Genomic DNA, 22,314 nt, shown 5'->3' with positions numbered 1-22,314 from the left:
CTTCACGGCCAAACAGTAAGCAGATGACATTCAGATGTTGCAAGGTAAGATCTTTCCTGTGCAAAACAGCCCTACTGAAAGCTTTTTAAGGAGAAGGAGCATGCGGTCCAGTTCCGACGTACCGCCACTGCTCTGGATCTACTCCCACCCTCTTAGAGGAACTCAGTGCACAGATTCTGCACGATTCACAGCCCAGGGGTGGCCAGAGGATCACCAGCTCTGTCGCAGCATCACTGGGGCACAGTGGTGGGGCACCAGGCTGCTGGGAATAAGGACAACCACCACGTTGGCACGCCGAAGAGAACCCCCATGCGCGCAGGACGGAGACCAGTCTTCTGAGGAAGGCAATTAAGTACACCTTGAGCTTGTTCTAAAGGTTGTTAGTCTATTGACTAACAAACCAGGTAGGATTCCCAAGAAAATAATTCATTTTGACTTCTAACCTCAACACCTGCAAAGCCTGGTTGGATACAAGCGCGCTGAATCAAAACCCCGCGACCGCAGAGAACTTTAAAATACCTCCTGAATCTAAAGACTCCGTGGAAAAATGACACATTGAAACCTAACACCACTTTTAATGAAAGGTCCTTCTCTCTTAGTATCAGCCTGCCGTTTCTCTACAGAAAGTGCAAACCGCAAGTCACTCCATGAATTGTCTTCTGTTCTAAGTTCTTTGGCTGATCCAACAGAAACACCTGCACAGAAGACACTTTGATGTCTTTACGTGTGAACAATACCAAGTATCTGCTCTTCACTCATATGCAAAATAAAGAAAAAATAAAAGGAGAGGCACTACCTCTGCAGATAACCCTGATGACTGTTACCTTAGTACTTTTCTTTAATGTGAAGCAATGCCCCCTCCCCCTGCATTAGCACTTCCCCAGATTTGCTGCTATCTTCCTTGATGCAGTCCTTTGAATGTAGGTGGTTTCAAATGGAAAACAGAAGAAAACACTTTTTAGGTTCTATCACATGTTACGGTGTCAAAGTAACTGCAGACATTTGTATTTTCACGTACAGGTATTAAGTTTTGTAAGACAAAGTGAAAGAGAGAATGAGACTTGGTTCCGAATTAAGCACGTTATAGATGTGCAGTGAATGTGGTCAGAATTGGGCTGTTCAGGACTGTTTGGATTTCATGATGATTCACACTGTCCAGACATAAACTGTACCGTATGCTTGTGTGCCTCTCAATTCAGTGTTTGTGTGTAAATGTAACGTAAAATTGTGCAATGTGTACGGATTGAAGAAGGATGCATAAAAGCACTTGGGCTCTCTCGGGCCATTTCAGGTACTTCAAACTGAGGCAAAGACATCCGTTATCAATAAGCCAACTACAGCAGCAGTTTTGTGCTTATTTTCACAACACGACGTCTGCATCCTTCATGGAATTGCCGCAAAGAAACTTTACAGGAGATACAGCTTAATTAAAATGTCCACCTTTTTTATACCATATTTATAAGGAAAATAAAAATCAAATTAACAGATTCTGATTTAAGAGTGGAGTGTATCTGGAATACAGCCGATCTTGATTTATACTATTAATGTTTTGACCTTGGGGTGTTTCATCGGCAGTAATCATCAAGATAACTGAACCACTAGATGTAATAATAATTAGTGTGATAAGCTTGCCAGTAAGGTTGAATATATTGCAGTACAGAAGACAGCAGATTAAAAAGAAAAGCATTAGTACTTTACTGCTAAAGTACTTCCTGATTTTTACAGAGACACTCAAATACAATTATTTCTTCTTACAGAATGCATTTTGTTAGCTTATTCTGGGAAGTGCTCATGTTGTAATTTAGTCTGATTCTTAATAGGAAATGAGACTTTAATATGGCTATCAGATGCCTTTTGATGCATGCTACTGATTACATGTAGTTCTGTAATGTCAACAACAGAATTTTTATTTGCAGTATAATAGATTTCTTGGCAATATGCATGGGCAGTAAATACAGTTTATTATACAAGAACATGTAACCTTTTTCCTGTTGTCAGCTTTATATGCCCTCAATATTCAGTTGCCAATGTAGTTAAGACTAAGACATTTTTATCATAAAAGTGGCACAAGCAGTAGGCCTTTTTCTCTATATTTCTTTCAATATTTGGTTCTTATATATTTTAGCTCTTTCTTGTATTTACACAATGCACTGTGAACTGAATATTAGGTGTTTATTTGAAGTATGTCTCCATCTAAAGGCTTCACCATGTAGTGTACACTTGAAATGCCAGATGTCTCTCAGAATGCTTCATTTTCAGTTCAGCAGAATGAAAGAAAAAAAAAAAAAAAGGCAAGCATTCTTTGCTTGACAAAATACCGAAGGCAAGTTTACTGTGCAGGACTATTAAAAATAAAATCTTCACAAAATTTTGTGAGCTAGAATTCTTGGGCAAAACCTCATGATACACTATCTTATTAACAACACAATGGCTAAATATTGGCTTTCACTGTTATTACCGCTTCTCTTCAAATAGTTTTCAGATTCTAGCATGACCAGATATACTTCTCGTATAAAACAGCATTTATCTAAATAATTTTAAGGTTGTGGGCATGACACAGTCTGTTACATTCAACTTTGGAGCTGACAAGCTTTTTGGCAGAAAAAAGCTGTGTTATGTATTTTAGGTGACAATGTAAGTAATACACATATTATTGTAATTCCAGTTAATTTTTCTCTTTGTTCCAGGTATCGATACTTTGGTAAATACAGTATAGATACAAATTGATATTTTGGTAAATACAGTAAAACAGCAGTACAATCCCAAAGTCCCTAAAGTCTAGGCTGAATTAAAATGTGCTAAAGCAAAAGAAAACCAAACCAAAGATGAATGAAAATCTCACATAATAGTGGGAATTTTTACTAGAAACTCAACTGATGTTAGTTTATATAATATTGGTTATTTATAATAGCCACTACAAACTGTCAAGTGAGTCTTGTTGCCATGTAAATCTTGATACAAATGCAAAAAAAAAAAAAATCATTAAAACAGTCTCACAGAAAAAAAGTCTCTATGTGCATTGAACTTCAATTTTATTTCAGATGCCCACAATATTAGAAGAATATATTTGAAAAAAAAGGTGGCAAGATTTAAATTAAAAAATCAATTAATTTATGATTGATAGAAAAAAAAAATCCATTTCCTTTAAATGCTGGGGGATTAGCTAGTGCAGAGTTTTGGTTTGAATGTTTTGCTTTCAGGTGACCAAAACCAGCCAAAATATTCCCATTCTGTAACGCACTGGGTTTTTGTAACTGCTACTGGGATGAGAACAGCCACGTAAAGTTTTAGCAGGGGGTTACTGCGTAGTCTGGTACTGAACGTAAACCTCTGGTGCAGGGACTGCGACTGCAGTGCGGACAGTCTCGTTTAACGGCAGCCCAGAGAGCCACTCGCAGTTTTGCATTCCATTATGCTGCACGAGAGAAATGAAATACTTTCTGCCCAACTTACATCTTTATACAGTGTAGTGTGTGACTGTTAAATTAGTGCATAATGCATTTAAAATATTTATAGTACCAACATTTAGTTAAATAACCTTTATGTAAGATTTATGTTGATTTGTTCATTTCTCATTTAATGGCAAATTATGAAGAGCATGTTTCATAAAGATAATTCTCCATTTAAATTCAGCAGGCCATTAAATATTAAAATTATGTTTCTGATGCAATCTAGAGCAAATTTGTCCAGCTTCAGTGATTATTTGCACTCATAAAAATTAGACTTGATTAATAAAATTTAAATGCTTGATTAAGCTGACATTTTCATGTTTCTTTTCTGATTTATTAAAAAAACAAACCCTGCCCCGTCGTGGGGCACTATAGTGTATTTTTCCTCCCTGGCTATATGGAACGTATAGCGAGAACAAACAGCTGCGTGAAGATGGCAGTGGTTGTCAGCAGACCACTTATAACATTCAGGCACGTGTTGCTGGGGGTCTCCGTGCCCTGGCAGCGCCCGCATGAGCGCACAGACAGACTCTGCACAAGCCTCCCCAACTTAACTCTGTTGGTGGTAGCGAATGCAGAGCAAGCGTGAGATGCTGAGGAATTTGGCAAAAGTAAGGCAGGCTGCACGTTTTGAGACGAGCCCCACGGACTGCTGCACCGCTCGGAGCAACGTGCGAAACTCATTCTATAAAAACTACCGTATCTTCCTTACTTTTCGAGGCATCACAATCGAGATGGGTTTTGCCCATAGGCTGTTCTACCCCTAACTCTGCGTTCTCCCGCCAGCCCTCGCGCTTCGGGGGTTTTGTGGCTGCTGCTCTCGCCATCATACTGGAGGCAGAGCTTCTCAGGAAAGTACGGTCAGAACGAAACCAAGATGTAATTGCCAACCTGACAATGTCCTTTTGTACAAACTGTCCGTCTTGTGCAAATTACGCATTCCAGACGCTGTCTAGCTAAATACGGGGACAATGATGTTTATTGTCACCATAAATTCATAGCAAGAATTTAGTCCTCAGCTAGGAATCACTTCTGACTCCCCAGCAGAAGAGGACTTCTGGACGTGAAGCACAAACTGCACTGAATATGGATCTGAAACGCCTGGTGTGTGTCCTGTATTCACCTGCAGATGAAACCCTTTGAGGCACTTTCAAACTAAGAGCTTTACAGATTCATGCTTCCACGCTTTAAGACCATAATGCAAAGAAACACAGAAAAATCAAGTTACTACCTTGCTTATTTGCTCAGTAACTCAGTTTTCAATTTGCAGGAAAACAGGTGGCTAAAGTCATGCACTTTCCTGGTGGGGTTGGTTTCTGTATTGAATGCAGAGCAAAGTGGCACTCTCTGCCCCAAAAAGGAGCAGCCACAAATTCACCAAAAGCTCTGACAGACGTGGCTGCCTTGCCCCCAGAAGACAGTGATGGGACTCTAATCCGAAAAGCCCTTCTAGCTGCAACTGAGCTGGGGTTGCACAATCACCTCAAGCTCACTATGCTTAGCACCCTCCCTGGAGGAAAGAAAGAACCCAGTGAGATGTATATCACAGAATCACAGAATGGTTTGTGCTGGAAGGGACTTTAAAGATCATCTAGCAATAGATGACCACATAAGATCATACATTCACAAGCTTCCTTCTTCCCGTTCCCCCTTTCGCTTCTCTTCATGTGGCAATTTCCAGAAGACATATGAAGATAAATAAAAAATCAGAGTATATGTATTGCATTGGGGACTTTATAAAGAGTACCCACAGAAACTGGTTAAAATCTCAAAATGAAAGGTTGTCTTTAACAAAAGTTATTTTTCTTCTTTTCAAAATTTCATCCTAAACGTGTCCACCCCTAACTTTTATTAGAGACATATACTCTAGAAACATAAGTCATCAAAGCCTACTTTGCAAAAAATTTCCAGAGAAATTAAAAGATGTATCATGCCATTTTATATCACTCTTACAAGATTAATAATATGTGTATATACTCTATTCTACAGATTCATAAGAATTTGTGTATGGTACATTAACTCCCAGCTGCTCACCATCATCTTCTATGCAATGACATGTGCAACTTGAAATTTCAAGAGGAAATTAGCTATTTAATATTTCCTTAAAGGCTCTAAGTATTAACTATAAATGCAGGATGTGAACCGAAGTGACTAAACCTCTTCTCCATAGGGGTATATATGGCAGAAGAACATTCACAGGTAACTCCAGGCATGTGCATTGTTCTTCAAATTTTAAATTGTTTAGAAAAAAAAAAAGCCTAACAAATAACAGATGAAAAGGAGAGAAAGATTAGTATCTTCAGTCAGAGAATCACAGAGTGGCAGAGGTTGGGAGGGACATCTTGATATCACCCCCCTAATCAAGCAGAGATCATCAAGTCCAACCCCCCTACTCAAGCAAGGTGAGCTCCGAGCAGCTTGCCCAGGAGCATGCCCAGTAAGGTCTTGAATATCTCCATGGATGGAGACTCCACAACCTCTCTGAGCAACCTGGTCCTGGGTGCGACCACACTCACAGTAAAAGTGCTTTCTTGTGTTTAGATGGAGTTTTGCGTAATCTGGTTTGTGTCTGTTGATACTGCCCTGTCACTGGGCACTACCGAGAAGTGCCTGTCCCTCTCTTCTGCTCCCTTCAGGTACTTATGCACATTGCCACCATCTCCCGGAATCTCATCTTCTCCACCCAAAGTAGTCCCAGCTTCCTCAGCCTCTCCTTGCACGCCAGGTCCTCCGATCCCTTCGTCATCTTCCCTCTGCTGGGCTGAAGTGCAACTCCTCCTCCTCACCTTCCCACCCAGTATACATCCATTGCATGACGGTCGTGAGACCAGTCCCACCACGCCTCGGCAATCGTGCACGTGTGCAGCTGCACATGGACCTCTCAACTCCTACTGTGTGCACTAATGGACAGGCACTTCATGGAGAGACCCCCCCCTGGCATGCTGGCTTCTCAGAAAGGGTGTGAGAGCCTCTTCCAGCTTGGTGTTCCCTTATTCCTGTGCCGACACCTGGGGTGGTGGGCCCCCTCTGCCCTGTTTGGATGGTCTTGAGGTCTCCTGTCCACCTCACCCCCCCTGCACGCTCTGCTTGCCAACTCAGACCACCACTTCCTCACACGACTGTGGGTCACCGTCACCTCCCTCCCCCATCATTTCTAATTTAACGCTCTCTTCATCAGGTTGGCCAAGCCCTCCGGGAAAGATTTTGCCCCACTTGGTGAGGTGGATCTCGCCTCTTCCTGGCAGTCCTCAATCCTCCATAGCTGTAAAAAACAAGTCCCTGTTGTCAATAACAGCTGTGTAACTGGTTGGTGACCCACCAGATCTGTCCACCCCTCTTCCTTCCCTTCCTCCTCTATGTCAGGGTTGAGGAGAAGATGGGCCAGGCTACCTGTCTGCTACCTATGCAGTCAAGGAAGAACAAGAACTTGCAGTGTCACCAGAGGAGATCCAACGCTCCTGCTACAGCAGTTAAGTGTTACGGCCCAACAGCTGAGAGACTGTCACAGTTTGTCCTAATTGTGGCAGTCAGGCTTACATACACGGGGAAAAAAAAAAAAAAAAAAAAGAATTATAACTATGCAAACCAGGTTTCATTCACCATATGACGCACTCCAACCACACAATCAACTGTTTCATCTCAGGGAAGGGGACAAGAGCAGCTGGAGAGTGGGAACATTTTTAATCACTTTGAGGGATTATCTGACCATTCCTTAAGTTAGGCAGCTCCAGCAGGCAGTCAGAACACAGCCTGAAGTAGAAAAGCAGAGGGGAAAAAAAAAAGACATTTTTTTCCACTAACTTCCTGCAGTTCTAATAACTGTGACTTTTGCTTAGAAATAGAAGTGAAAAAAAGACCTCAGACAGCAGTGCTGCTGTTTTCTCCAAGCTATAGAAGTGAGGGTTTTTTGTACAACACATTTGAAAACATCAAAATATTAAGTAGTTTCTTAAAAAGACTGAAAAGAAGCTTTAAACCCCGGCATACTTTCTGTTAGTTTGGATATATCTGGAAGTCTTTCAATTACAGCTGTGTGGGATGATCTTTTCTGTTCATCCATCTATTGTAAGATGTGATTTGGGGTTCCCAGAGAGTCCAGGCTGCTATGAAATAGGTTGATATCGCTCCTCTCCCTTAGAGGATGTGAAAAAATGCTGGAAAAATAGTCAGGGCCGGGGGTGGGGGGGAAATAAAAGGAGTAAGATCCTCTCAGTTCTAGTCTTGTGTGTTTAGGTGGTGATGGTTAAAGACGAGAACGGGAGTTGTGCTAAAAATACATTATTTCACAAGGTCAGATATTTAGGGGTGCGGCTATGAGGAAGTGCAAGGATCCTCCAATAGAGCAGCTAGGTAAGCCTCAGGCTGAAATGCTACTGCAAAACTCAGAGGCAGGCATTAAGAATGCCGTTTTAGTAATTTTTTTTTTTTTTTTCCTTGCTTAACACTGGAAGGAAATATTTATTCTGTGATTTTTTATACCTGCCACATGACTCAATGCCATAAGTTAATTCATTTTAGATCAGTTCTGAATTCTCACAGATTCATTTAGAGAACTGTCCACTAATTCTACATCTATCTGCATCTACCCACACAAACATTTAATGCAAGAATTCGTTTTTCATGAAAGCGTATCTTTCAGAAACACAACTAATCTTGATCTAAATGCATAAAAGACAGGGAATCCAATGCTTCTCTTTGAAGTTTGTGCCAGTGTTCGCCTAAAACCACAACGATGATCAATCCCACAAAGAGTCCAGCTGAATCCATGAAAGCAATAATGCCTAACATGCTGCTTCACCTCTCTCTTGGACTTTCCAATAGACTTATCTGCTATCAGTAAATACACTTGGGGCTCCCCTTTACCTCATCTTCATTGCACTTTTAATTCAAGAAAGGACTCACGCGTACAAGTTATTAGGAGTCAGAATAAATGGCAAAATAATCACACTTGCACTCAAACAAGCAGCACGGGCCCACGTTATGAGAAAGTAACCCAGACTGTTTGGCAGGTGAATTATTCCACAAGAAAATAAGTTCCAAACTACTCTGAAGAAACAGATGCCCAAGAGAACACAGCAAATGATACCTTGTCCGCAGAGACCATCAAACCAGGATGAGGTAAGGCTGGCCCGTCTGCTCTATCTGAACAGAAACTCAGTGATCACTATTTCATTGACCTACAGAAGAGTGCCTGAATTGATGAGACAATTGATAATTGTTTTCTTGTAGGGGCATTACAATGGAAGCTAACTGTTCTGAGATACTTTTGAAGGTCCCAAACTTAAGTATTTTCCATAGACATTAAACAAGTATAAACTGCATACGAATTTTAAGTATACTTGTCTAGTGCTAACTGAGTAAGAAAAGTTAATAAATATATTTAAATTTTTATCTTGTCATTAGCTTGAGGATTTCAAAGTAACATCAAAAGACAGATGATATTCCTAAGGTAAGTAGTCAGTGATGTCACTGAGGCACACAAGCAATCTCTGGAGACCTGGGAACAGAAGCCAGATCATGTGGATCTTGAAGCATTCTCTAGCCACTAGGAAACACTCCTTAATTAATTTAGTTAATATTTACATGCTGCATAGGAAAACAGAAATATTTAAATGACTCCTAATCTAATGATACTGTGCTAATGACCTGAGCTAAGGACTTGTGATATTACTGAAGATTTGTGAGTTAATTAGAAAGGCATCCGATAAGTCTGCAGATCACTTCATAGAAGACAGATGCTCATAATGATGATAACCAAGCTCAATTCATTAAAAATGAGGAGGCCCAACTTACTTGTGGTAAACCTAAACAAAAAATATTAATTAATGGCACAGATGTAAACTATTTGGGAAGAACAGGACTGGCTGATTTAAGCTGTATAGCCTGGTCTGAAGCAGTCTCAGCAAGAAGAACATTTTTAGAGCAGAATTTGGTGTCCTCAACAGAGAGCCCATCAATAGCTTCATTATTTTGTTAGAAAAGTTACATGACCCAATTAATCTCCACAGGCAGGTTGTATTTCAGAGAGAGAAAAGAAGTGCACTGCAGCTCACAAGTGCAATCTTTCCTTTCACAAGGGATTTCAGTTACTCATAAAATCTTCAGGTTGAGAAGCTTTAAGCGTTTCAGGCAGCAGGAGACTAAGGGCTGCGATGTAAGTAATGCCCCTTTTAAATCTTGATCTTAGGCTTTTTCCATAAGTGTAACAACCTTTGGGATTAGAGAATACCTCTATCACCCCCACCCTTAATTTCAGATGACCCTTGGAACTGTAACAGCCTTAGTGATGCAGACAGGTAATACCAGTGCCAGGATCAGTTCCTCTGGCGACTAACAATGGCAGTTGCTGGACGTTAGTGACACGGCATCATGCCGGTGGAAGGGACCCCCAGCCTCCTGCCCAAAGCAGGGTCAGCCGTGAGGTCAGATCAGGTTGCTCAGGGCTTCATCCAGTTGGGTCCTGAAACCTTCCATGAGCAACCGCACGACCTCCCTGGGCAACACCCTCTGCTGCTTAACAATCCTCACAGCAAGAAGTGTTCCTCCAGTCTCAGACTCTTTTGCCTCCAGTTGTGCCTGTTGTCTCTTCCACCATGCATCACTCTGAAGAGTCTAGCTCCACCTTCTTGCTGACCTCCTTCTAGGTAGAGGAGGGCTGATGTCCGGGTCACCTGAAGCCTTCTCCTCTCCAAGCTCCTTTGAGCCCATTTCCCTCAGCTTCTCCTTACAGGGCAAGTGCTCAAGCCCCGTTACCATCTTGGTAGCTCTCCACTGAACTCGCGCCAGTTAATGAATGTCTATCTTGAACTGCGGTGCCCCAAACTGGACACTGTTCTAGACGTAGCCTAACAAGTGCTGGGCAGAGAGGACGATCACCTCTCTCAGTCCCCTGGCTGTGCTCCTGTCAGTGCAGCCCAGGGTGCTGGAGGACCCCTTTCCTGCTGGGGCACACTCCTGGCTCATGTTCTCCACGATGCCCAGGCCCAATTTAGGCTGATGCTTCCCAGACGGTCAACCCCCAGCCTGTGCCATTGCAAGGGGTTACTCCTCCCCAAGAGCGAGACTTCAGGTTTTTCATTCTTGAATTTCATGAGGTTCCTCTTGGCTCGTTTCTCCAGCCAGCCCTGGTCTCTGTGGGTGGTAGACCCAGGGTATCAACCAGGGTATCACACACCTGGTGTCACCCGAAAACGTGATGGGAGTGCACTCCGTCACCTCCTACAGGTCACTGACAGAGATGTGAATCCAGACAGCTCCTCGTGCACGGTGGTACTCCACTTCTTCACAAACCCCAGTAATCATGATCCTCTGAGACCAATTATCTAACCCATTCTATTTTTTTTTTCCACCCATCCAGATCATAATGTCCTAGACACCACACTGCTTTTGGAATACCAACACCGATACAACTATAAAATTCATCAGGCTCAGCAATAAAACACATGCAAAATCTTTAAGCTGCCTGGATACTAGCAAATTTGCACAGCATAGAATACAACTTCAACTTTTGAAATGTGCTTATGAAAATCTGAGCCATGCTTTTATTATTAATAAATGTCAGTTATTAGCAAATGTTTCCTACTTTATATCCCAACTACATGCATTTAATTAAATGATGGCATTAGATGAGAAGAAAATAAGAAAAAGGCTTATATTAAGCTCAATGAATGGTAACATATTAATGATAAACTGTGAAATCCAATAAAATGTGATACATTCTGAAACTGTTAACAAATTGCAATAATTTCAACCTTTAACTTCAATGTGTGAAATTAAAAATGCAACATAAGGACGTAACCACACAAAACCATTTTCAAAGAATTTGCTTTCTCCTGACCAATAAGCCTCTCATCTCTGCTCCCACACAAACCAGATTCTGAGGATAGTACATGTTCTACTGTATTTTTACATGACATTTTCACCAAAACCAGACACATTTATTGGACAGCTGGAGAAAAATTAAATTGCAGGTGAGAAAACTGTCCATCGAGCATTGTGAACTGAGACATTTTCAAAAAGATGTCATATTTAAACTCAGTTACAAAATTTTATCTAGTTAAAAAAAGAAAAGGACACATATGCGCTTGAAGTAAAGAAGACTTACTGTATCATGTTGCCTGTTATCTTTCCCTGATACGATCAAGAAGTAGTTCCATGCCAGCAGCAACAACAAAGCCAGTGGTATCATGTAGAGCTCAAAGTTCCAGACCACAAAAAGAAAAAGCTAGAAGACAGAGCAGGAAAAAAAAAAAAAGTGAATCCAATCAGCATTACATTAAACTCTTGTGCACAGCTAAGACCAATAAATTAAAACAATTCTAAAGAAACCCACCTCTCCTTAGTCAGGAAAGTTGTTAAGCCACTTTGCAGACTAGCCACCTACCTGGATAAAACAACTGCTACACTTCCCATTGCTTTGTACCTTAGTTCTTGCAAAAGGAAAATTGATGGAATGTAGTCTAAGAGGAATATTAATTGTTCTCTCATAAAATAATGCTTATGTCAACAAAATAGTGTGAAACGGCATAAAAATAATGCCACAATGTAAGAAAGAAAAGCTTAGTTATTTCCATGGATAGAAATTAATTTGCTGTTCAGGAGAAAGAATTTGGTCAGTAATGTCACACAAACGAGCAGAAGCCATAAAGACCACAACTAAATCTGAAAAAAATCTTTTGCATAGAGAACTAGCAAAAAAAAAAAAAAAAAAAACCACGCTAAAAAGGTGAAAACGTACAACTGTTTTAGTGCAAGCAGAGCAAAACTGCCCTGACCACGGAATCGTGGGAAACGGGATTAATAGCAATGCTGAGAGGCCACCGAAGTCCACCCCTCTGGGAACTGCGATTTGCTGGAGCGTCTCCTCGGAACACCTCGAGCGCCCGGCACAGCCGGGTCCCTCTCCCAGCGGTGTGCGCCCCAGAAACTGGTGCTGCCCCCCAGCCCGGGGTGGGCTGCGTGTGCTGGGACGAGGCCTCGGCTTGCTCAGACCCACCAAGCTGGGCAGAGAGGGATTTTTCTGAAGCCTGGAAGTTCCAAGTGTTTGTCAGAGCCCGCGGCTGCCTGGCGGAGATGTGTCCAGCTCGACACCGGTGCTGGTACACCGAAATTATTGGCTTGCAGGAAAGAACTAAAAATATTGGGACTTAGATGGGCTCAAACTAAAACTGTTTTTACATCCAGTTTTCCCTATGAACAAAACACCCTTTATTTCAGCCAGCTCTAGCTGTAACTTGGGTTTGTTTTCTTCTACACGTTCTTCCCAAAAGTGAACGTATTACAGCAAATCACACTACGTGCCACAGCTGGATATACACCCAGAAACCTTGCTAAGCCTTTTTCACCCAAATAGTTAGGCTTTTGAATGCCTGTCTTTTTAATAACTACTAAATTGAATGAAGGTGTGGTGCCACAGAACTAGCAAACCTAAAGCAACACCAATACGTGGGTAAACTAAAACGCGGATCATTTTCCCAAATCAGTCACTTATACATACATATAAAGCCGACTAAGAATAAAATGGGGATTTTAATAGCCTTCTGCTGGATTTTTGTTTGGAGTTAAAACAAAAATCTCTTATCAAATGCAAGCTCCCACATAAAAGAAAAAAAAATCTGGATTTTAAGTAATCTTCTCTCTCAAGATCAGCTAACTTATCTCGCCCCCCTGCTTTCTACCACTGAATGCGACGTATATGGAAGTCCTGTGAGACTGCAAGACAAACATGATAAATACTGAAAGAACTGAAAAAGCAGTGTGTGACTTACATAAGAGGATATTGGCACTTCTAACAGTTAATATTTCATTTGAAAGAAAACTGCCTTTTTTAGGTTGTTTAGTTTAAAAGGAAATCTGCTAGAAATGGTAATGAGTAAGAAGCAAACAACAGCTCACGGAATTTGAGAGTTCTTCTATGAGCTTGCTAACTACCCTTCTGAGAGCAAGATCTGTGGGGATTTGATGTGGTAAACTTGATACAGCCAACTTACAACAGAATTCGCATCTCTAAAGGAAAGCAAATAATCCTTGTACCCTTTAACCCTAGAAATGCCCTGAGTCAAAGGATACATGCTGAAGGGAGCTCTGGAAGTCGGCAAACAGCACCCAAGTGTCAGAAAAGCAAATACTAGAGATTACCTGTTGAGAAATGGCAATGCCAACAGTCTTTCTTATGGTCCCATCTGAACTTTGGTCAGAAAGACAGAAAGAAAATCAAGTAATACCCAAACGACCCCTGGCTCCAGAGAAAAGAAGCCAGCAACCTAGACAGTCTCAGGCGATACAGACCTGGCCGGGGACTGAGGAACACAGTCATCAGGTACCCTGTACCCCAGGACATCAACAAATTCTTGTCCAAACACTCCTTACTTTAAGTTTTTAAGTGCCAAATGATCTTTAGGAGTATTACTTACTTACAGTACTGTACTCCGTAGGCCAGTAAAATATCATATTAAGACATTAGCTCTTTATGACTTGTATGGAGATACCTTTCAAAAATGTGGATATTACACCCACCATCTCCTGTAGGTGACTTCACTGACCTGCCACCTTAAATTCCACCTAGTCTGGTTGAATTTTAACCAGCTCCTCCTTTCAGGCACCTGTCTCAGCCAGGCAGTAGGAAAACGGGGACCCTGTATTTGCAACACAAATGAGATGTGTGCTGAGCGAGACCAGCACAGCGATGGCACTGCAAGTGAAACGGCCTCACTATCTCCCCCAGAAGAGAAATGCAGCCATGAAACGCGCGTGGGAGAAAACAAGCAGGTCCCCAGCATTAGACAAAACTTTTAAGTAAACATGAGCAAACCCAAATTCGGGTGCAGAACAGCGAGAAAATCCAGGGACTCAGTCCTTAGGCATAAAGGGCCTCATAGCTGGGGGAGAGGGAAGAAGGGACGTGGTATGTAGAAACCTTTAGTTCACTTCATGCATGAAGGGAAGGAAAACCTACATATCCACCCATTAAACAAGTACGGGGGAAAAAAAAAAAAATCCAGAAAAGCTAAGGAACAAGTATGAAAGGGCAGTTCTGGGACTTGCCCATGCCTATAAAGCATCCAGTGGAACACGGACTGTATCTGGTACGATCTCTTCCAAGGAAATAATGGCTCTAACTCTGTCTAAAAAAAGGATCCTCATCACTACTGAAACAAGCCAACTATTTTAAGGGAGGAGTGGGAGTCTCAAAGGTTACAGTTTAATATAGCTGCCATTTCCTACACAGAAGAATATAAGGGAGGACTTTTCTTCTTCTCCCCCATGAGATCAAGATTTTCAGAGTCACAGGCATGAACTGGCCATTTACAACATCACATCAGTTGATACTCTTAGTCAGAGACACATGCATTAAATGATCATTCAGGGAGACACACGGCACTATCCCTGGTGTACAACACTTCAAAAAATAATTTAAGTTAGAATATTGAATATCCTATTCTTTTGCAAACTACAGTATATTTTAAAAAGAAATCTCATCCAAAATGATTAACACTTCCTACTGTTCAGAAAAAAAGCCTGCCCTTTCAGACTAGCAGCTGTGGATCATTAGCTTTCCAGTGATGAGATGTGTTTGATGAGTATTTTTCTTTCTAATTAAGAGATGAGATTCTCTATTTGACGCTCTCTTCAGACAGGAGTGAAGAGAAAGATTTCTGCCTGTGTGGAAAGGCCATATTCTACAGAACAATTATTTCAGATTTCCTTTTATCTACCTCCACCCAATTCCATCTAATTTTTAACAGAACCCTGTTTGCCCCTACGGGCTTCGCGCCATTAACCCCCGCGTTCCCCAGCTCTCTTTATTTCCCCTTTCGCCCCCGCTCTGACTGCCAGCCGCGGCGAGCGCTGTGGAAGGAGGAGCACCCCACGCAGGAGCCGCTCGACCCACGTCCTCTGGAGCGGGGTGCAGCCCCCGGCCCGCGAATCGGCGGCCGTTCCGCAGCCTCCCCTCCGGGCTGCGCCCCGCTCCCACCGTCTTCAGGGCAGAGCCCCTCGCGCATCGCAGCTCAGCCGAGCCCTGGCTGCCCTGCAACGGCGAAGGCTGCCCGCCCCGCGCGCTGGCACAGCCACGGAGCCGACGTCCTGCAGCCCCAGCCACCGCGCCCGACGCACAGGAACATCCCTTTACCCTTTAAGCTTGAACGGACAACTGCATTTCCCGAGGCTTTGTCCCTCGGGTGTACTCTCAGAAGGCTACAAAGAATGAAGGAGACCCCACGCATCTGCACGGTACGGGCTGTCTACTAAGTACGGCGGGTTTCAAGGCCCCCGTAAAATCCTGCATGGTGTTTATACTACAAAACACTTGAAAATACTTTTCGCTGTACCTTGACCAGCCAGTAGCTCCTTCCATTACCAAATTAGTCAGTTACCCCCTGGTGATCACGGCTCCTCTCGTCTTCTATGACACTTCCATTAAAAAAATTAAAAAAGGAATTATTTCTTTTAGCTGTATCAGATCTGCAACACGCTAGTATTAACGTAAACACTTATGGGAATCCATTTCAAATGCGTTGCCCTCGTTCAGGTAAGTCGGGAAGAAATGTGCCTTTTGAACATATTCTAAAGCATCCTCCAACAGTTTTTTTTCAGCAGTCTTGCAATTTCAGTTCCAATTACATGAGTGCCAGGAGAAGGTGCAATCTGAAAGATCTGAATCTGAAACACATTATCTGTTACTCCGTTTCTTTAAATAGTCAAAAGTCAACTTGAAAATAGCAAAAGCATTGAATGTATAAAAAAAAACGCAGAAAAAAAATCACGTCATTCCTGCCTGCATTATTTTGACAGATTACCAGTGCAACCTTGGGTTAGGGTTGGTTCTCTTTTTTAAATGACTGAGGTCTTGGTAATCTGAGAAATACTGAATGATTAGTATTTTTGATCCTCTAAGAACTTTTTCTTTAACTCAGAAACAAACTGACAGGATTTCCTGCATCTTTTCTCTCTTTGCTGGAATCAGAACAATCCAGTTTACTGAAATTTAGATTTTAACTCTCACTCTTTCTGTTTATTTCATGTAGAAAAAGAAAATTGAGATATTTCCATGATGAATAATAATAGGGTCTTAACAGACTGGATGAAGTATTATTTTAAACACAGTCTCGATGCACTATTTTTTGGTGTATTGAAAGACCTATGGTAGTTCTCATTACAGCATATGGGTCCCATACCTAGAGGAACACTCAGCCAAAAAAAAAAAAAAATCTATTTCTTACTAGGTAGGACATTTCTGGTCATGGTTTTCCCATGCTGATAGCCTGTACAACAAACCCACGGTTCTATTTCTTCTGTCTTCTTTCATCTAAGCATGGTGTACCACTAGTTATTAAAGAAACTAGTCAGACAATTGGATATGACTCACTCGATGTGTTTCAACCCACCCAGCTTGTTTCTGAAACACACCTACAGCTAGTTATTTCATCTGAACAAACTTCACAATGATACTACTGTCCAGTCACATCATAATGTAAGCTACCTGATTCCGTACAAGATTGTCACCACCAATAAAACGTTCTAGTTAAAAGCTGGAAAATTTTAATTTAGTTTTTGTTTACTTTTCTCCTTGCAAGTGTTAAGTGACGTTTCGCATCATTTTCCGCAAGTGCTATGACTTTGCTTTCAGAATGCCAACAATTCCAAGAACGCGAAGCTCAAAGCAGGAATGCAGCGCCATTTTAAGCAGCACATGAATTACGGATATAAAATTTGTATCACTAACCAGTTTCACATAGCAAAAGTTAGGTGGAAAGAAAAATCACACACACACACATTCGCCCCCTCCCCTGTAAATATTTACAAAATGTAGAATCTCTTGGGTACATTTTTTTCCCTTAAGATTTTCTGAGCTGCGTTATTACAGCTGTGTAGTCATTATCCAGGTTAAAATTAGAAGGGCAAAATATGGTTCATTGAGGCCATTCCCGTAACACAGCCTCTTGCCATTCTCAGGGCACTTCAACACAGATTTGTTCTCTCAGACTGCGAGAATGCAGACAAACTAAGAGAAACTGATAGTATTTTCCCTATGAGCAGTAACTCCTGGCATCAAGTAACAAATGCCCAACTAGGATACTTTAGATCAAAGGCATGTCTGAGAACGGGGCTATTAGGTTCATTGAACCTCCGTCCCATTTTAATACTGCATTTTCTGAACAATACCCAACTGTTCACTGAATGACCCATGTCTCTGTTTCAGCGACATTACCTGCAAGACCGTTCTACACATTAATTATTTTCCAAGTAAAGAAGTGCTTTTAAAGCCTGTGCCCAGACTGATTTTGCTCTGATTTAATATATAACTCTTAGGTTGACCTATTCTTTTTAGCAGAGTTCTGCTGAGAGGGATAGTCACCAGCTATAAGATTCAATCCATTTTGTAACTCCAAGTGTCCAATTTTACTCTGGGTTTTTTAAAAAGATGTACTTTGGGCCTCTCCTCATGGCACATACCTCTCCCTGTCCTGGAAATCAATCCCATCCTTCCCAATTTTAAAATTCCTTAAAAAGTGGCTAACTGTTACAGAACCGTACTTGCCATTTCTGTTGGAAGTGTCATACTATGAAATGTATTTCTAAAAAATATAGTTCACGTAATTCTTTTTTTTTTTTTTTTTTTTTTTTTTTTTTGCACACACAGATTTTTGTCACAAATCTATGTCTATGTTCCTTTTATACAAAAATTTGGAATCTGGCAGATTTCTCCTCTGTTACAATTGCACTGCTATGTTGAAAGTGTAAATGTACGTGTCACTTTAGAAGAAAAATCTAAAGTGTTGACTTTGTGAGAAGCGTAAAATCACAACATGGATCAGGCTAGATAACTACAGCTATTTATGTGTAATGGATTGCCCCCTTCCCTTCTTACAGCTTGAGATACTGAGCAGGAACTGATGGGCTTTGAACCTGCCTCCTGTTCCTCCCAAATTCCTGAAGACTGTAAAATTACATTGTCTGTCAAAAGTTATTAAGCTGGGTGTAGTGAAAAAAAATTGGGTATCTTCTTTAGCTTACTGAGAATAGCTTCATTGTATGTCCACTGTAGACCAATCAACAGATATATGCCCCAGACATCTGTATGGAAGTTCTTCCAAACGTTGTGTTCTCATCTACATCCCATACTGCATCAGATTAACTTTTTCTTGACTTGCTCCCTTATGTCCATTTCTGCAGATGAAGGAAAATCATCCAGCATTTTAAGAAAACACTATAAAAAGTTTAACAGGGTAGAAATAATCACCATTACCCAAATACTGGAAAATAAAAGGCTTGCAGACTTACTTAAAAAAAAAAAAAAAAATAGGTCACTTACTTTAGAAAGCTGAATGTGAACTACATAAACCTCACAAGTCTCTAAACTGTGCTCATCTTTATTGGTATTACAGAAAAACTGAACAACCCCTCCTCACTATTAGTTCACAAATAACCACCATCAAAATAAATGGACCATTAGGATATTAGGAAAACTAGCCATTGAAAAAGTGAGTCCTTTGGTTGTAGGGAAACCTACACTTTGCCAACTGTCTGTCAGAAGTCAAAGGGACAGCAATAAAACTTAAATCGTATGAATGAAGACTAAAATCATGCGGTTAAAGGTATACGGGCAGTCTGTGATTTCCAGTGATAAAATGTAAAAAAATACTGACTTTTGGTTTGATAACCACCCACAAGTCTGGAACAAACAGAAATACTGGCTTCCACAGAGGAGCAGAGACACTTCCACAAGCTGTTCTGAGGGCTCATTCCTTTCACAGACTCGAACTGTACGGCCCTTATTATATTAACGGTACACTGGCTGAAACTTTTAGTTAGGGCTAAATCCCATAATTTTGTTTTCACAACTATTTGGAGATAGTTGCATCAACAGACTGGTTTCTCTGTCCAGGAGATGTCCACTGTTCACACCCAGAAATCCCTTGATGAGTCTGTCCCCTCACTCAGAGCTGAAGTTAAGGTAGAATCAAGCAATCTTTCTGCTGCTTATTTTTTTTCTCTGTTCTTAAAAACAGTCTGATACGGTTTGGGTTGGTTTTTGCTTTGGTTGTTTGTTTTTTTTTTTTTTTTTGGAAGAAGACATAGAGGCACAAAGGAATAGGATGACAGAAGAATCAACAAAAGACAGGGTCATTGCTTTTCAAAATGATAAGAACTTGAATTCATTAGAGCACTAACACATGTAGGGATTCAGATTTCCCCAGCGTTTTCTTTAAAATATTTTTTACATATTAGGAGTGATTTTAGAAGGTGCCACTTGCCATCAGCTATCACTCAGTATCAACTAACTTGGTCTAATGTTGGCTTACTTAACTTTTCAAGACCATTAGTGAGCTCTCCAAGCTGATTTTTGTACTTGTGACTGATCACCTGCTTAATTTTGTGGTTCTTTGATGTCTGAAGTATTAGTTGGATATAACTGTAAAACAATAAATAAATAGAAGCCTAGGATTTGTTTGTCTTTCACTGATCAGCTTTTCTTAAGTACATATGGCCTAACCCGCAAGCTGTTCACACAACGTATGAAAATGTCTTTCTAGTTTTTAATGTACTTCCTTGTAAATAAATTTTACCGAATAATAATACATTTCAGCTACCTTACCACTCTTTGTAACTTCATCTTCCAGTCTGTCTTGTAATTTTCTAATTTTCTCCTTCACTGATCTCAAGACTTCCCCCCTCTAAGCTTCAGTTCCGAAAACTGGCAGTTACATGTAGCATCTTTAGCAATGCGAGCCTGTTTCTGTTTGCAAGTCTAGTATTAATCCAGGACTGATATTACCTACTTCTTGTTTCTTTACAGTGTTCTACTATTTCCCTATGGGCATCATGTAGTATTCTCCCTCTTCTGCCCCAAATGATTTGTTTAAAGTTATTTAGATGCCAGAGATAGCTACACGTTAGCATGCCAGGTACGTGTTTTCCTTCAGTATTTACCAAGTCTCTAAATTTCCTTGTGCAGAGTAAGACTGTAGGTTGTAGAAATGAGAAGTCAGCAGAGAATACTGGTTTAGACAGCAGAGCAAGGCAGCTCCAGGTGTTTGAACAACCTGAATTCTGTAGTTATAGACTGTCCCTGGGCTGAGGCCACTGAGACAACTGCGTATTTTTACTTTGCTGGTAAGATAGCTATAATTATATTCTGCAATGCTTTCTTTAAACGAAATGAAAAATACAACTCGCCAAGTTCATTTTTAGCTGGCAGTTTCCTCTAGTAAGCTACGGTAGATCCCAAGAAAGCTAAAGTATGTTCACATCCTTCCAGGTAGAAGTTAAAAAATTGCACTATAAATAAAACAATGACTTCTGCTACTAGCATAAACAGTATGAACTCAAAACATTTCAATGAGATAAATATGACAGTAGTTAGAATACAGTCCATCAAATGTAAGGCACCCCACACATTTTCAGTTTGACTCTCTTAATTGTGAAATGCAGCACAAAGGAGTGGAAAGGTGGCTATCAGCAATCCCTTTACAGTCTGGTAGAATCAGTCATGAATGAATAAATAAAATTAATTTCAACCAAAACTAAGATAGTTACCACCGTATCAACCTCTCAGTCTTGGGCTGAGTTTACTTCTTGATGCCTTTGCTAAAGCTCTCTGGTTTGAGAAGCTCCTTCCAGGCGCATTTAAGAAGTGGCACGAGATTCATACAGGAATTCCTGCAAGAGCATCACCCTGAACTGCTGAGAGTTGTACAAGAAATGGCATCAGACACCTGGTTAAGCACTACTCTGGTCACACCTAATGACAGCTGATGCAATTCCAGTCTCGTCAAGAGTTTCTATCAGTGCCCACACAACTGCCCCGCTTAGCGAGGGCAAGCGCAGAACTGACATCTCAGAGACACCAAAGGTGCTGCATGAAGAAAAAAAACGTCAGGGGTAGGCTTGCAAAACAAAACTGAATTCTTTTTGTTAAGAAACTACAGGAAAAAAAACCCTTATGTTCTGGCTAGAGTTAAGTAACTGTTCAAATAAGGCGCTGGGAAAACACAAGTGAGGTGAAGGCTGAAAGAAAAGTAAAGGTGGACAGCAATGAGAAGTTCACAGCAGTAACAGCGAGCTCTGTGGGTACCGGGGAGCCAGGTAGGGAACAACCCACCCAAAACAAAGAAAAAGCATACCACGTAATTAAACAGCCTACAACATTTTTGTGATTTTGAATCTGATTTTTAAGGTTCACTGTTGACAGATATATTGGGAAATACATTTTGTTAATCTATAATCTGTAATCTAATTTGTCAAAACAAACAAATTCAACAAAACAAGATTTTCTTTCTTATGATCCTAAGTGGAAAACTGCTTCCTGCTGCTTTTGTTGAGGTAATGCTTCTGCGGGGAAAAGTATATTTTCATGCTATTAAAAAACAAACATGCCCTTCCAATTGTTTCTCTGTAATAAATTTAATTATATTTCTATTTCCACAAACTACATTAAATCGTATTTAGCACAGAGAGGTGTGTCCTGGCAACTCTCCTATTGTTTTTACAGGTACTTTGTCCAGCCAGTAAATGCTGCAACCCAAGCTGTCTCCCTTTTTACAGTCATCTTTCTCCTTGCTGTATTAGCTCGCAGGAAGTGCAGCTGTGCACTCTGAATATATGATGTTTCACAGAATCTGCCTCACCTTTCGGTAGTTCACTGTTTCAGCAACATTACACTTCATTTATTTAGACGTCTGCCACTCCAACATGTTTAGCTGCACTTTAACATAGAAATGTTCCACAGCTCTAAAAAACCATTTATTGAGCCAGAGGCATCATCAATAACCTTTACTAACCAGCGAAGAACAGTACATTTTATAGATGCTCATTTCAAAGCACATCCTTAAAAGGTGAATAGGGGAATACAGAGTATTTTATT

General features: G+C 40.9%; 1 protein-coding gene across 4 annotated transcripts in view; it reads right to left on the bottom strand.

The window, feature by feature from the left end:
• Positions 1-22,314, bottom strand: part of MCTP1 (multiple C2 and transmembrane domain containing 1) — a 278,549-nt gene that overhangs the window by 42,508 nt on the left and 213,727 nt on the right. For all 4 annotated transcript variants that reach the window (XM_042787788.1, XM_042787789.1, XM_032993082.2 and 1 more), the window contains one exon: positions 11,554-11,673. In XM_042787788.1, coding sequence (XP_042643722.1) covers positions 11,554-11,673 — 120 coding nt within the window. The remainder of the gene's footprint in view (positions 1-11,553; positions 11,674-22,314) is intronic.

Source organism: Tyto alba, unplaced genomic scaffold, assembly GCF_018691265.1.
Source record: "Tyto alba isolate M040663 unplaced genomic scaffold, T.alba_DEE_v4.0 Super-Scaffold_13, whole genome shotgun sequence".
NCBI lineage: Eukaryota > Metazoa > Chordata > Aves > Strigiformes > Tytonidae > Tyto > Tyto alba.
This window is presented reverse-complemented; position numbering and strand designations above follow the sequence as displayed.